The sequence below is a fragment of the Coturnix japonica genome, chromosome 5 (assembly GCF_001577835.2).
Source record: "Coturnix japonica isolate 7356 chromosome 5, Coturnix japonica 2.1, whole genome shotgun sequence".
NCBI classification, from domain to species: Eukaryota; Metazoa; Chordata; class Aves; order Galliformes; family Phasianidae; genus Coturnix; species Coturnix japonica.
In genome coordinates this window covers 16887045-16903615 of record NC_029520.1, presented here as the reverse complement: position 1 = coordinate 16903615, position 16571 = coordinate 16887045, and the positions used below count along the sequence as shown (strand labels likewise).

General features: G+C 41.6%; 1 protein-coding gene across 6 annotated transcripts in view; it reads right to left on the bottom strand.

Moving 5' to 3' along the window:
- TPH1 (tryptophan hydroxylase 1) overlaps positions 1-16571 on the bottom strand; it is a 29945-nt gene that overhangs the window by 12532 nt on the left and 842 nt on the right. For 2 of the 6 annotated variants that reach the window (XM_015864156.2, XM_015864157.2), the window contains exons 3-11: positions 16346-16429; positions 15317-15396; positions 14882-14941; positions 14515-14630; positions 13644-13827; positions 13454-13536; positions 13129-13317; positions 11940-12136; positions 11091-11183 (exon numbers count right to left, since the gene is read on the bottom strand). In XM_015864156.2, the coding sequence (XP_015719642.1) occupies positions 11091-11183; positions 11940-12136; positions 13129-13317; positions 13454-13536; positions 13644-13827; positions 14515-14630; positions 14882-14941; positions 15317-15396; positions 16346-16429 (1086 nt within the window). Of the gene's footprint in view, positions 1-6563; positions 10525-11090; positions 11184-11939; positions 12137-13128; positions 13318-13453; positions 13537-13643; positions 13828-14514; positions 14631-14881; positions 14942-15316; positions 15397-16345; positions 16430-16571 lie in introns of those variants that run through there. The other 4 variants (XM_015864161.2, XM_015864158.2, XM_015864159.2 and 1 more) reach the window with 4 other exon arrangements.

Below are 16571 nucleotides of genomic sequence, written 5' to 3'. Positions count from 1 at the left end.
GCTGTGAGACCTGTCACACTGGCACCAGGCAACCGTGAATGCTCCAAGAGCTGTCTTTCAATTACATTATCCCCATGTAATTCCTCCTGTTAAATGAATCCTTCTTTCCTCAGCAGCTTCTGGCTCCAAGTGAGAGGGGGAAGAAGGCAGAGGGAGAAGTCCCATGACTTCTTGGCCCGTCAAGGGAGTAACTCCAGGATTGCAGTTGTAGATAAATGCACAGGAAACATTTAGGCTGACAAGAGTTAAAAGAGGCTGTTGCATATCCAGACCTTCCCCTTGATAATAAAGAGACTTTTTTTTTTGCTGTCTGTGAAACAGACCAACATAAACCTTCAGTGCCACATCTCTATTCCTTCCCATGTGGAAGAGCTCTCCATAGGGCATAAGTAAAATAAGTAAGAACTCAGCTGAGCCGTTGCATCTTTCCAGACACAGGACAAGCCTTCCATTTACCAGCCCTGGGAGAAAGCTGGTCTGTGGCCTGTAAAATAAAGAAAGAAAGAAAACAGAAATGCTAATGCAGTGCAGGGGTTCCTGAATGCTCCAGTGGTAGGGGAAAGAGAGAGACAGAATGAGAGGGTGATTTTGTTCAACAAAACCACTCATCATAACTGAGGTGGCAAGAGCCAAGGAAAAGCAGGAGGGGAATGAGCTGCAGATATTAATCTTCTGCTGAAAGACGGGATTAACAGCCTGGATGTTGCAGCACTGAAGGAGAGAATCAGTGAGCCCTAAAGTCTTCTCAATCCCATCAAGGTCACCAGGGTGAATTACTCCTTCTCCCTGACCAGCAGGAGAAAGTGCTCTAATCTCCAAGGTGGTAATTTCACAGCATCACTGCTGGGATAGAAGTATCTTCACAGCCATCCTCCGGGCTTCACTGGCCCAGCCATCTCCCTTTCCAACCAGAGCATTTGCCTGAGCCAGCGTGGCCACTTTATGGCTTTTTCTGAGAAAGGTATGAAGTTTTAAATCCCTGAACAAAACAGGTTTAATATGATTTAATTCTAAGTCCGCCCTTATCATAATTACCTTTCCCAGAAGAAAAACAAAAAAACAAAAACAGAAAACCAAAACCTGCAAATTCTAATCACAACCCTCTGTCTTTCAGTTAATTAGCAAGTCATGTCCAAGAATGACAGAGTTTGGGCAAGCTCTATGGAAGTCACAGGGAAGACTGAAGATGAACATCACGCATTCCTTTGAAACTATTTTAAAAGTCCTAAATTTGCCAGAACTAATAATGAAGAGAGATTCAGCCATTTCCTGAAGATGTCCACCAGTCATGGAATGATAAAGTGGTTGGGTTGGAAAGGACCTTTAAGCCCAGCCAGTTCCAACCCCCTTGCTGCAGAGGCAGGGTTGCCCACACCAGCTCAGGCTCTTCAGGGCCCCATCCAGCCTGGCCCTGAATGGGCATCCAACCTTCAGGGATGGGACACCCACAGCCTCTCTGGACAGCCTGTGCCTCACTGCCATCTGAGGAAAGAATTTACTCCTGACATCTCACCTCACTCTCCCCTCTCTTAGTTTAAAACCACTCACCCTTGTCCTGTTGCTATCAAACCATGTGAAATGTTGTTCTCCCTCCTCCTACTTATAAACTCCTTTCAAGCGCTGGAAGGAGCCGTGTTCTTTTCAGTTTAGGTTTTACAGATCTTCATATTCTGCTTCCGCTTTGTGGATGCTGTCATGTACTGGAGCCTGAAAACTGTTGGCCTGAAGATCTGACTCATTTTCTTCTACTTGTTTTTCATCTTTACAAAGCACTGATCACAACACCACCTAACCAGTAGCACTCATTTCCATTCACTTTCTGATCCAACCCGCAGTATCCCAACCTTTTACTTAAAAGAAACAATGTATCATTACGTTTCAGGTCATTTACTTTGTTGCCAGGAGTTAAACAGCTCCAAATGCAAAAACCTTTCCATTTTGTCTGAAAATATGTAGATCTAAAAGCCTCAGCTTTCAACAGGGGAATTCTTCCATTCGCCCTCTCTTATGTTTCTACTAAAAGACCTCCAGAATTCTCCAATTCTTTCACATCACAGGAAAAAACAAGTGAAATAGTCAAACGCACAAACAAGGATGATGATAAGAAAAGCAACTGAGTGTTTGTTAACCTCAGCCAGTTGGCCTAATTAATATAACGGCAGAATATTTTGCATTCAAAGTGAGGTGGAAAAAGCTAACAAAGGAGGAAGCTTTGTACTTCCTAATGATATGAGTAAGCACAGCTCAGAAAGCATTCAGCAGGCTTTGATCCATTCAGAAAAGAGAGAAGGAGCTCTTCAGACACTTCTGACAACACAGGCTTACCATAAGCGTGCACCAGCATTCAGCCTCTACTGTATTCATATTCATCTGGGACGTTTGTCTGACATCAGATTTGTCACAGCAGAAAGGTATATTCAACGTATCTCAAACATCTTAATCATAACATGGCCAGAGGAAACCAGGAGCCCACTCTAAGGTCCAACTGAACAGAAGATGTTGGTTCTGTCTGCTGAAATAATTTTGTACTTTGCCTCCTTGCTGAAAAACATCAGACTATCTGAAACTGACCATCAGTCCACGCTTCTATTCCCAAAGCCAATTTTGTATGGACCTCCATTAATGTTTCAAAGTGAAACGAGCTTGGAGGATTGTTCTCAGCATGGGGACTTCAGCTCCCTCCCCAGCCTCTGAAATCCTTGTATTCACACAGCAAAGCAAACAACCCAAGTGCAGTTCTGCCTAACCACTAACACTGACCACTAGTCAGCACTAAGTGAATTAATTCATAGTCACCTTCTGCTGTAAGGATGAAAAACAGCAAGCAATGTAAAATCATCAGTTTACTGTGGGGACTGTAAACACAGGCGACTGCAGATCGTTCAGCCTTGGAGCTGTAAGGCAGATCATCATTTCCAAGATTAGCAAAAGCTGCTCGTCGCACCGTGTTCTCATGACAGCTGTTTTTTTCCATCTGAGTTTCTTTTATCTTATTAGATTTTAGCTCCCATTACAGTTAAGACGATTTTGCAGCGGGTAAAAATTAATTAGTTTGCATCAAAGAAAGGCTTTTTTGAAAACACAGCACTAATGAGTTTCATCTGCCTGATCAGAAAGCTTCGCTTTTAGGAACACTCGGGCACAATTCTGTTCCAGAGAAACGTGGCATTAAAAGAATATTCAAAGCTAAAAGCATTAGCTAAGGAATAAGCAGGATAATGGAGAAAAGATTAGGGTGGTCAGTTGTGATCAGATACGTAACCGTGAACACTGACAAGAGGATGCCAGCGTAAAGCAGGACAAGTTTGTGGAAATTGAACAAAGCTGCATTTGTGCAGGCAGGGCTTGGTGCAATTTGCAGCAGTACATTCAGTGACCTGATGAACACTGAACCTCTCAGCTATTCACGTTACCTTTAGGAATTAAATGGAAGAGAGCTGGGAAGGGACAAAGAGAGCACTGACTTTGAGAAGAGAAAGATGGGGAAAAGGTTCATTAATAGTTTTTACTACCTGTCAGATTCCATGGACAAAGCATTTACTTGTTCATAAATCTGTTTTTTCAGACAAGAACAAACTGTGTTTAATAAACTTTGTTTTCAGCTTGGAAACAGAATTAGTCCAGAGCACAAAGGCCATGAGATTTGGCATTTCTTGCCTTTTTCCACCTCACCCATTTCCTTACTTTCTTAATGCACACAAGTATAGTTTAGAATGAATTTCCTGATAGGCAGGTGCAAATCTACCTGAAAACTTACATGATAAAGGCAGTTGTCAGAGATTTGCTGGTAAACTGGACCATAAATAACACCTGTGCTGATACATGCTACATCACTTGGCCTGAGAATGACGAGCAGGTGAATGAAGTGCTTTCGTCTGTTTTGATAAGGCTTCAGCTCCAACATCACTGCCGTTATGCAAAACCATCTTGACCTGCAACAAGCACCACTGACTTGTGCTTGACGGCTTTATCCTTTTGCCATCTTAATGCAGAGATTTACGTTCAAAAAACCCAGTCTCAAACACCCCTGTGGGTTCTTCCTCTGATCCCCTGAATGTGTGTTCATACACCTGTGCACAGTGCTGTCAGCCTCCTGCAACAGGTAAAAAAAAGAAAGACTGCAGCTGTTATTCATAAGCCTTTTTTTAATCTCTCAGTAGAGGCAAAAGGGACCAGAGCATGTTTGTAAGGAAGACGCTTTGTTTAATGTAATTAAGTTTACTTCTTTCAAGTCTGAGTAAACGCAGCAGAACGACTGGAAATCAGGACTGCGGTGCCTTTCCCTGTAAGGGCAAGCAAGCTCTTCATGCCACGCTGCGCTCAGCAGGTTCTTCAAAGAAAGCTCTCTCAAACTTCAGACCATGGACCAAAAAACCCACCAAGTCCACCACACTGAACACAAAGCAGAAGCTGACAGCTGTGGAGCAGCCCTGGGGTTGTTCTCAAAAACAACTGTTCAGTCAGTTGCTACTCTCTTGTAACTACAAGAGAGCAACTGGTGTACACTCAGCTCCAGCAAAACGAGAAATCTATCCTCCATTTGGGCTTGGGATTTTCCCTCATGAACAGCTCACATCACTCAGAGCCAATGCATTTTGGGGCCTTGAAGACCTTGCTTGCATCTACACCATTTCACAGCTCACAGGCAATTAAACCATGTTTCTTTTTCTTCTTGCGCTCCTTACATGCTCCACTAGAAGAACTCTCAAAGCTCAAGTCCTCTCGCTCTTCCAAGTTTTCACCATTCTGTTTTCAATCTCCCTTTACTCCCAATGTTTCTATCCACTCTTTTACCCCCTTCCATTCAGTCATTCTAGTGGCCTCATCCCACCTGACTGATGAGGAAACTCTTTCATGTCGAATAAAAGAGTTTGCGCAATACAGAGAACTTGTAATGGAAAATAAACAGCACTGACATCACTGGCTAATTCCAATTTGCTGCACTAAAATACAACATTGTGGCTATACTGTAAGGTGGGATCAATGTGTGTGCATGTGTGTGTGTATTTTCCTGCAAGTTTCAATATCCTCTTATTGACAGAAGATAGGAGGACTGGGCTACAGCTGGAGACAGGAAATGATTTTTATGATTTCATTAGAGTAACTGACAGAAGCGCTTCCTTCCTATAAAAGGTTAACATGCAGCTCATTAAACTTACAGCTGCTTTAAACAGGGCTGCCACCAAAGACAGCGCACAGGACAACGTAAATAGTGTTGATATAAGCTCACTGCAAAATTAAAATGGAGTTTGCATAACCCGAAGCACAGAATAAATAACAGCTATTGTTGCAACACAGGAGAATGTCAAAGTGCCTTCGCTTTCCTAAAGTTTCTTGGGAAAATGGATGAAGGGACAAGAAGTGAGAAGTGCCAACAATGTGGGACATCAGTTGTGACAGGAGCAAACCTGCAGCCTCTCACCAAACCTACACCCCATGCACAAAGAAACTACCATGGATATAAGAGTGTTACATTCAGGCTTTCATTTTAATCCCCTTAGAATTTAATTGTTAATTGTTTTTAATCTGTGCCATATAAAATTGATGAAGTCAAATTCAAATCTGTGGATCTGTACTCGGAGTGAGTGGTGACAGAGACTGAGCAGGTTTTAGTTCTCCTCAATTAAATTCAGGTCCCTACTCCTTGATACCAGCTAGTTATTCAAACCCATTCTGCCCTGCTCAGAGTGAAGTACAACACCAGCACCATCCCTGCAGGGGTCTGCTTTAGGAACTCACCTTAGGGAGGTGCAAGGCCAGAGCTATGCAGGGGGAAAAAAACAGTAGAAACCACCTCCCTTCCATCGTGGAGGGCTCTGCACCTCTGTGCTGCAGTCAGTCAGCAAAATTGGGGGAAAACAAGCAACATCAGCTTGCCCACATGCTGTGTGAGCTCCACCTTCAAACTTGTCTCACTGCCATGCACGTACGAAAAACTACAAGATCTACAAGATTCAACTTCAAAAACACAAAATGTAATCAATGCTTGTCAACATGACACCTTTTTGATGGACAGTCACACATCAGATATTCCATCTGGACAAACCTAGAATCCCAGCAATACCACTGATAACACTTTTCTCTTTCAGCATCACAATTAGTTGGTATTTCCCCCCTCTGTCATAATTCTTAGAGGGTTTTTTTTTCCCTATTTCCTCCTCCCTTCCTCATCACCTTTTCTAGTGTTACTGCTTCCCTTCACCACATCCTATCACAGTCACTTTTTCAAGCAGTCTTGTTTGCAATGGTGTCTGTACAGACTTCAGTACTCAGTTTGCTGCTGCCCAAAATTACAGCAGGCAGCTACTTTTTGAGATCTGAACTGGAATAAAGCAAGCAGAAAGAAGCCCAGCAGCTTTTTTCTGCAATTGTTCATTTTCTTCACAAGCATTCAGAAGCACGTCTTGCATCAATCTCAGATGTTAGCTCTCTGCTAACAAAAAAAAACCTCAAGATGGAGATGAGTCATTGGACTGTGCAAGCAAGAAGGAATAGGAACACTGTTTCCCATTGCAAAACCTTCACTGATAGCTTTTGGAAATAACCTGGTTTATTTTACCAACCTTACAATGTCAGGTTCACTCAGTACACGCCTTGTCAGCTCCAAGTGATGGGCACACTAACTGCATGGCTGATGCACAGCACTGGGACCAGGGAGCGAATACAGAGCTGCTCAATGCCTTTTTTTGCCTGCACACAAAGGATTCTGGATAAATTGTGTAACATGACAGCAGATTGCTCTTCGCCCCAGGTGAGGCAGGTCTGTCCTTTATCAATGAGTTTAGCTGAGCACATGAGTTTCATCATCATCTAGAACAAAAAGTAAACAGCCGACATTAAAAAGGAAAAACTGATATGATTTGATTTTCTTTGGAAAGCAAAGGATGTGCAATGGAATTGCCACGACTAAGAGCTTCTCCTCTGGAAACAGAAATAGAGTGGAAGTATCATGGAGGTGCTGCTGCCTTCATGATTCTACCTTCATAAAGAGCAAAACTATTCAGGAACTAGTGGGAAAGTGTAAGGATTTTCGAGACATAGGAAGAAAACAAGACAAAAAAATAAATACAAAATACAGGAACACGGCCAGAGTATCAAACCTTCTCATGTCAATATCCAACTGTGAATATGGCTGACTTAGAAACACTTGGAATACTCTGTGTGTGTTTGGCTTAGTTACAACCAAAGGTGTTATACCCAACCAGTACTAACAACATGCAATCTCAGTGAGAAAGGAACTACCCTAGCAGTTATAAGAATACATGAAGTAGACACAGAACTAAAGAAAATTAAGAAAGCAGACTGACATGGACATGGAGAAGCATAGAACTCATTGGCGTATTACATTTCATGGCTTAGTTTATCAGAAATGAAAGGTCTGAGACAAAAATATTGGGCAAAGCACGCAGAAGGAACAGCAGCAACAATCTCCTTACACCACCAAGGGAGCAGATTAAGCATTCCCTTATCAGTTTTCTTCACCACACACCAGATTTCTTTGGATTTATGTTGCTCTGCCCCACTAGGAACACGTTGCTGTGTGGGATAAAGAAGCCAGATGGACTCAAAACAGGAGTCAAAAATAACACCATACTCCTAGCTCTGAATGAAATTATTACACCAACATTGCAAGCCTAATTTAAAATAAGTTCTTGTGGTCCAATTTCTACCTCAGTTTTCTAGGTGTTCTCATACCACAATCCACATGCAGCTCAGCCTAAGCAGGACCCAGTTCCTGTTACTTTAGTTTGATGCTTCATACACCCACTTATTGTCTGCAGCTCTGTAGCTGGCACTGAGGGTGAATCAGGTCTTTGGTTTGCAAGAAAGCTGCTCTCCTGATTTTATAGGTAAAGCCATTCTGAAGCAGCCAGCTCAGTGAGTCCTGTCCTGACTGAGTGTTGAAGGATGGGTAGGACAGAGGGAAGAAAATGAACGGGCATGTTATGTTCATGAAGCACAAGAGCAGAGAGATCCCTGCTGGCAAGACAGTGAAATACACGGGTGCTGCTGCAGAAACACACCTGATACCACGAAGTTTCTTCCACATCGGCGTGAATGACAAAAACATCACAATGTTAAAGACAGCTCTGCCTCACCCACACAGCACAGGCTGCACAAGAACAGCTGTTTGGTGGGGCAAACAACTGAAGTCTCCTCCCATTAAGTTTGCAAAGGATAAAAATTCCAACATATTTGGATTTGTATACTGCAGAACCAAGGCTGATGAACCTACTTCTACAGCTCCTTCCACCAAATAAGAGCAGAGGACAGGACCCAGCTGGTTTGCCATTCACAGAAACCACCCATTTGTTTTAGTACTTACAGGCATTAGGTATCGTCCAACTCAGGCAGTCCTACCAGGAAAATGCTGCATCTCACCCGTTCCTTCTAGTTAGTGAGACTGCATTTAACCATCGGCCAGCCAACACTGGACACTTGTATATCTGGAGTTAGAAGGAAGCAAACAATTCAAAACAACAACAACAACAAAAAACCCAACAGATAACATCTCAGGATTTTGTTTGGTTGGTTTGGGTTGGGGTTTTTTTGTATGTTAAATGACAATCAGAAACCAGCACATTTCTGAGATGCAAAACCAGAAAGACCTCTCAGGTGTGGCAGGCTATTGTGAAGGTACACGCAACTTATCTGGGGATGAACTAACTCAGAAAAGCCAGCGAGTGAGTGAGAGAGGCATCGACTTCCAGACCATAAGAATGGCCAAGCAAAGACAGCAAGACATGATTAAAGTGAGCACCCAATGAAGAGCAACTTATATTTTACAGGACAATGATGATATGAGGAGGCTCTGCTTTGCTTCTTACAAAGGTTCAAGAGAGTAACAGATAATTCCAGCAGCCTGGAAAATGAATTCAGTTGATACCCGGAATGAAGAAGAGCACACAGATTTCTTTCTTTTTTTTTTTTTTTTTAGAAAAAGAAACTTTATTACAAATGGAAGGTGTAAGAAAATATCCAAAAAGTGTCAAAGCAGTATGAAAAATGTTCTCATCCTATTCACAATTACCAGTTTTCCCCAATAAACACGGCATACAAAAATTGATAGAAACCACCGCTATTCTTTTTGGTAACACTAATCAGACCTTTTAACTCCAAGTCCCAACTCAGAAGTTGCTGGCAGCCCAAGGAAAAGATTAAAATGTTCTTTTTTGAAAACCTGAAGTTGGATGAAAAGGCTCCATACATACACAGCTCCTGTATTCACCACACGTGTGTAACTTGGGGTACGCAAAACATGACCCAGCACAATCCTTAAAAGTCTATAAAAACCTGGAGTGATGGGCAATGCATGTACAATGTCTTTATGCTCTGGTTTCTACTTCTCTTTACACCCAAAATCTAACAAAGACCAATTGTTTTCCTCTCCCATTTACAGAAACACCTGAAGCTGATGCACGGCTCATGCAGACACAGAATGTGAGCTGCTCTGCATGCAGGAATGTGAAAAGGTAGCGCAGTCAAAAAAGAAAGTAATTAAAAGCACAATTATTAGAAGACTCTGTATGCTGAATTCACCAACTGCAAATGATCTAACACCTTAACTCTTCTGAAAAGCCAGGCTCGAAAGGCATTTCTGATGTCCTTCACAGAGGATGCACGAAACACACAAACAAGGAAAGAACTGTGCGAGGTGTTGTCTTCCTAAAATGAAGTACAGATCGCTTTAAAAAAGCAAAAAGTTGGCAAGTATGCCAAGGATTAAACCAAACCTACATCATGAACCCGGGGTAACTGGCTGCCATGACTGGAAGCTGCAGCACACACCTTTGGAAAGCACATTCTCAATCCTTTGAAATGCATGAGGCCTGCATTTGTGACTCAGTGCTGCAGTGCAAAAGAGGCTTCAGTATAAGACACGTAAAGATTTTGAAGGTGCAGGATGAAACATTTGTTACAGTACCTGTTCAAGGTACTGTTGTAAGAAGAAGAAGAGACAACTCTTCTCTGTGTAATTTAACTGTTTCCATCAGGTGTGTGAAAATGCTTTGCCCAAAGACATCTGAGATTTCCCACTAGTTCATTTTTCTGCTACCAGCAGCAACTTGGAAAATGCCAGCATCATGTTAGGAACAATTCAGCACGTTTCATTAATTCTGCTGTTTCAACATCAGTAAACGCACAGGACCAAGAGTCATCCAAACAACACTGTTCTGCACAGGAGCAACGAGAAGTGAACAGTCTTTCATCACCAGAGCAAAAAGGATGGAAGATGCAGAACCAAACTCCAAATAATTTCCTTCACCGTGCAAGACCAGGTAATACCTAATTTAATCAGGGCTACATTTCTTAAAAGCCACCTGCTGGTAAGGAAGTTGCCTCATTCTTCCACATGTACTGAAAAACTGATTTCTGAAGCACTGTAACAAAAAGTCTTTGTTCTGAAAAAGTATTTCATGTACACTCTTTTTAGGTGGGGACCTTCAGGCTTGGGAAACGTTTTTCTAGACTTTCAGCAAGTGTTCCATCAGCCTCGCGCAGAACTTCAAGGAAACTCTCCACCTGGAAATACAATTGCAAGCACAAATGCACACAGAACAACAAGAAGACCACTTGCATGGAGCACAACTCTCATATAAGGTTTAAGAGTCTTTCTACTCCTGTATCTTCCTACAAACAGCAGCTAGCAGTAACTACTATAAAAAATAACAAAAAAATGATCCACAGTAAATGCCTCAGCTTCACAGCTACAGCTGGTCTAAAGTGTGAAACATGGTTGCCTTCTCCACGCTGTTATTTTATTGTTCAAAAGTAGATAAAGAAAAGTTTCCTACATGAATAAAAAAAAAAAACATTAGGATTATTCTGTAAGAATACACAGGACAAATTCCCAGCTGGCGGATCTCTGCAGACCTTCATTCATTTCAGCACAGTTTGACCCCTGTATCAGCTGATGATCTAGCCAAAGCTCTGGCTGAAGAAAGCTGTAAGAGAGAGAGTGAGACTGCCTAAAGGGGTGCTTTACGTGTGCATGAGCAGGTCTGTCCTACCTCTATCCTACACCTGATTCTCAAAGTTCTTCCAAGAGCAGTACTTTTTATATCTTATATGCTTTGCCACATACTCACTGATGTGAAATACAGGGGGAGGAGGTTCTGGAATGCACAGGAACACATCCGTTCATTTAGATGTCCCTGTTTTAGTCCTTCTAATGTATTTTCCTAGAAAATTAAATGAGAAATGTAACTAGTATATTGTAAGCAATTGTCAAAGAAAAACACACAGTTGTGTGCACAGTGGCTTAAGGACGTACTTCATTCACAAAACAAGTGAAACAACCACAAGCAAGCAGAACTTAAAGAGTTCTGAGAATACCAACTGTTAATACAATAAGGTGTGAAAACTCACACCTTACACAAGTCCCTTCTTTTGAATGTTGAAGAAGTCTTGGCCCTTGATGGCACACCCCTCAGAATATATGTGCCCCTGCTATCCGACACGTGTTGTTACAGACTTTCTGATTAGTTTTCAAATGAACTTCCAGAATGCCATTTCACTTGCTCAGAAAAACGTCCCATTAACAACAGAATCACAGAATAGCCTGTGTTGAAAAGGACCACAGTGATCACCTGATTTCAACCCCCTACTATGTGCAGAGTCACCAACCAATAGACCAGGCTGCCCAGAGCCGCATCCAGCCTGGCCTTGAATGCCTCCAGGGATGGGGCATCCACAGCCTCCTTGGGCAACCTGTTCCAGTGCAACACCATCCTCTGTGTGAAAAACTTTATCCTAATCTCTAACCTAAACCCCTCCTGTCTCACTTTAAAACCACTCCCCCTTGTCTTATCACTGTCCACCCTTGTAAACAACCATTCCCCCTCTTTTTTATACACTCCCTTTAAGTACTGGAAGGCCACAACGAGGTCTCCCAGGAGCCTTTTCTACCTATCCAGCAGAACTCACTTAATTCTTACCTTGGTCAGTTCTTGAAACATATTGGAAAGTAATTCACAACAAATATCCTTCAAAATTTTCAAATGAAAATCTTCCTCCTTTAGTTCAGCCTTTCCAGTTTCTTCTTGTTCAGATTCCTTTGAGTTATCAACAGATCTCTTCCCACAGCCCTCCATGTATTGTAAGATACGAATCAAGCTCCCAATCAGAGGCATATCTAATATAAAGGAACAAAAAAGGGAAAGTTTAACACTGATAGGGATTTTTTTTCCCTAATTCGTTCAAGGAATTTCAATTTGGAGGCAGATGGGAAGATTTTACAGATAAGGCTACAGCAATGTATATTCTGACAGTGATATGGCTTTTAATCAAAGACTGTTCAAAAAAACAAGTGGAACAACTTAAAATCCAAATCATTCTTTACTGCAAGCTAATCTGGATCAATTAACATTCTACAGCAGGGGTATGGAACGAAGTGTTTCTCCATAGTAACCTAAAGCAAGCCTAATTATTTCTAGAGTCCTGTGAGCAATAATGTAACAAACCCACTTCTGAGTTCCTAGGAGAACAGACTCTCTGTGTAGGTCTGTCTGCAGAAGGGGCAAGGATGGTGACGACTAGAGCCTTCTTGTGCCATTCCCTCATCTCTTTTATCTCCCCACTGTATCAAACTACAAGCAAACCTAATGGTAGTCAGACCTCACTTAGCACCTTCAAAAGGGTAAAAAAGAAGCTTGTATGTTTAGTTTGCATCATAATAATCCCATCTGATAAACTAAACTGGCAAAACCTCTTTGTTCTATAGGTGACACATTCCTAAAGAAGCCTTTCAATTCCAAAGATGGATCAAAAAGTAGAGATTAAATAGATTTGGGTACAGAATCTCCCTCTCTTGAGAAAAGTGACTAGCAAGAGCTCTTATCTTAGCAAAGACAAACTCTGCAATTCTCATGCACTTGGCCAGTGGAGAAAACTGAAGAGAACCTACAGATTCTGATAGCGCAGCTGTTCAGAGGTATCCAGGACCTGAATTTTGAGCTACCTGTGATTTTCAGAGGAGCCTTAATGTATTCAAACATGCATCTGAATTATGCGTTCTGAATTGACTTCTACTAAACAGTAATAAATTAACCATCTTTCACTCCATCATTGTCAATTCTAACAGCATTAAAATAGCAAAAAGAACAACAACAAAAAAGCAAGACTTGCTTTTCCTCATCTTGATGTATTCTCGTTCTGTCTGTGAAGCAAATATGGCAGACAGCACGGACAAAATAGAGGCCAATACCGTCTTCTGCTCCTGTACAATGATTGGTGGATCATCCGGCTGGCAGAGCTCATGGCAAATGAGGTCATAAAGTAAAGTCCAGGTCTCTTTTCCTCCATCAGGAGCCTGCACTTGAAAAAGAAAGAAAGAGAACCCATCGGATTTAATCTAGGCATGCAAATTATTCTTTTTCTCACTGAACATCTGATGAGCTGGAAGTCATTTGCATTCTTAGTCCCATCATATGCAGCAGTTCAAGTGTCTTACCAATAGCCTGTATGCCCTCATCCACCGTAGTGAGGAGCTGCAAGATATGCATATAAACATCAAGTCCTTCGGGACTATCTGAGCTACATAGAACAAAAGAAGAAACAAAGGCTAATTAGACGACCAAGCTAACACACAGGGTTACAAAGAGTCCGCCGCAGCCACAGAACCAAAGAGAACTCTCACATACCGGACTTGTTTGGCTGCTTCGAGTATACAAGGCACAATTTTAAAATCTGGAAGCTCTTCTGGGGAGTCATCTGTAGATGGTCCCACAGACTGACAAGTGCCGCTTTTAATCCAGTTTAACATCAGCTCTTCATCCAGATCAAAGAGTTTGTCCACCACTTCGCCCACTTTTACCAGCAATTCAACTGCACAAAAGAAACCAAAAATCAAGAAAATAAAGAGCAGAAATTAGTTCACAAAATACTAACACACAAAAGTACCCAGATAAATTAAGTGCTCAAATACAGCTGTTTCATTCAGTATCTTCTAAGGGTTTCTATGCTCATGTTCTTTTTGTGGCATAAATGAGGCAACAAGCTTGATAAATAGGGACTGCTGGGAAGCCCACTGACACATTATAGCCTGTCATGCCATTTATGGAGTAGGATCTTTATTTGGTAAAGGGACTTCAGGTTCCCCAGAAGTCATAACCTCTGCTTCTGAAATAAAACATGACAAAATTTGTCCCTAAATATGCATTTTTTTAACTAAGCTTACGCATGCTAACCCCCATTTCACTTGGGTAGAAGTAGGATTTCAGCAGGAACAAGCATGACTTCTGTGTCATCAACAACAAGCAAAAGAAAACTAATGTAACCATTAGCTGGAGTCCTGTACGATGCACTTCTCTTGTTGGGTTTATAGGTGTGTGCTTATAAATCTTGCAAAGGTGGCACAAGTTTATTTTGTTGTCTTTTGAATTCAGGAAGCTTACTTTAAAGATGAAGAAGTCCTGCACTCCCAAATAAAAACATTTGGCTTTGGAATTCATACAGCAGTTCTTTTTTTTTTTCCTGCAAAACACTGGTTCTCAGTGCACTTCGGCAACTCACCGTTTGTAGAGCTTGACATGATAAAGCAGACACAGTCATACACTGAAGGGCTGTCTCGGATCCTCTCAACCCAAATGTTGGCCACCTCAGGTTGCGAGAGGCAAGTCAGCAACAGCCTAGGCAGAAATTGCCCATGTAACATATCAGAAGCCAGATCACTGATCTTAGGTTGTAAAACCAAAGTGATGAGAAAGAAGCGGTAGAAGACTGGAACGCAGCCCACAGAAAATGAATTCCAGAATAAAGTGGAAATGACAGAAGCATGGGAAGACATTAAAATAATGAGCCCACTTGCCAATCTTTGTCCCAGGACCTTGGAACAGAGCAGAATTACACTAACAATACATTAATTTCTGAGATGTCCTACCTGCTTGTTTCCAGGAGAGTTGGAGAGTCCGAATCACACAAACGCTGCAGTAACACTTGGCTTTAAGCAGAAAATCCAAGATAAAAAAGTTAACAAAAAACCTTTTAATATCTTTTTTTAAAAAACATACATTCCAAAGTTAATTTCATAGCTGCCACAGCATGCTGTGATTAAAACCAGCTCTTTCAGACTGTGCACGCATCACCAGTGTTTCAAGATTGCCAGACTCAGAGATCGAAAATGCAAGAGTTTGACAAGCAGCTATGAAATATAACAGCAAACAACGGGCATTCATTGTATCTTCGCTGAACACTTTCCAGCCACTGAGGGTTTGTCAAAGGTGTGTGAACAAAGAAATTTAGTTCCTTTCATAACGCTCACTGTGAGAGTCCATAAAAGCAGTATGATGTGTTTATAAAGTAAATACACACCTACCCGAGATTCTCATCTTTACTAATGGACATGCATATGTCTTGGAAACAGGCCATATTTCCCAGTATTCCCACGCAGATCTCCTGAAAAGCCAAAGCACCATATAATGAAATATCTGCAACATAGCTCACAATTTTATTTCCACAGCCATAAGACAAGCATAAGAAAGGTTCAAAGCTGCTTTCTAGTTTGATTTTCAAGCACTTATGTCTCAGCAATGTCTAGATGGGCACAGATTTCCTAAGGGATGTTGTGAGACTAGACCGAAGCATACAACCAGTACTGTTCACTGTTTAGCACAGTGCAGGCATTTCATAAAAGCAAATATACCTTGAAATCAAAGTCCATTTCCATGGTACATATGCATACTGTTTTGAAGTTAGACTGGCATTGCTATTATTAAAGCAATAAAGAGTCCTAGGGACAAGAACATACCATTACCTCCCCCTCTACAGACACCTCCTCTAAAATAAGGGGGAGGGGGCTGCCTTAATACAAGCTTCCAGCAAAGACCATTTCCCAATTGCAATGATCTCCATCATCTCGAATTCCTAAATGCCATTGCAGTATGTAATGCAAGCTGCAGGGCAATGACACTGCAGCATGGGTGGCAAAAGAGAAAAGCACTAAGTTACTGGTGATCAGCAGTTCTTAACTAATGTTACTTTTGCACACTTGACAAAACAAAACTCTTATCCATTTCTGTTCAGTAATCACAAGGTAAGTTATCAGGAAGAAAAGGCAAAGGCCTGTCCTTACTGACTTTTTAAAATGAGCCATTTAACCAAGTTTGATACCATTAATCCTTCATTAGTAATGACACGTATCGGCTTCATTGTCACCAAAATTGTTACTAGCTGGACCATATTAAAAACACCGTGCTAAAAGGCATCTGAAAATTAAGTTGTGTTTTCTCCTGTCCCAGAAGTTATACAGAAACACAGTGGGAGGTGGGAGCTGTTTAGGAATGCTGGCACAGAGCTGTGTGCTGTAACGATTAGTACAGGGCAGTTTTTGGCAGCCCACACTTACAGTCAGACGAGGACACTTGGATTTGGCAAAAACTCCCATGAAGATATCGGGGGCATTGAACTCCTGAAGAAACAAAGCAACATCCTGTGGAAAAAACAAACGACAGAGCAAATGAAGCCACCAATTTTACAATTTCAGAACACAAATCAAACACTTTCTCACAGATTAAGGAATGAATCAGTGAATCACTGCAAAAAAAAAAAACGAGGTATTTACCTCATTGAGT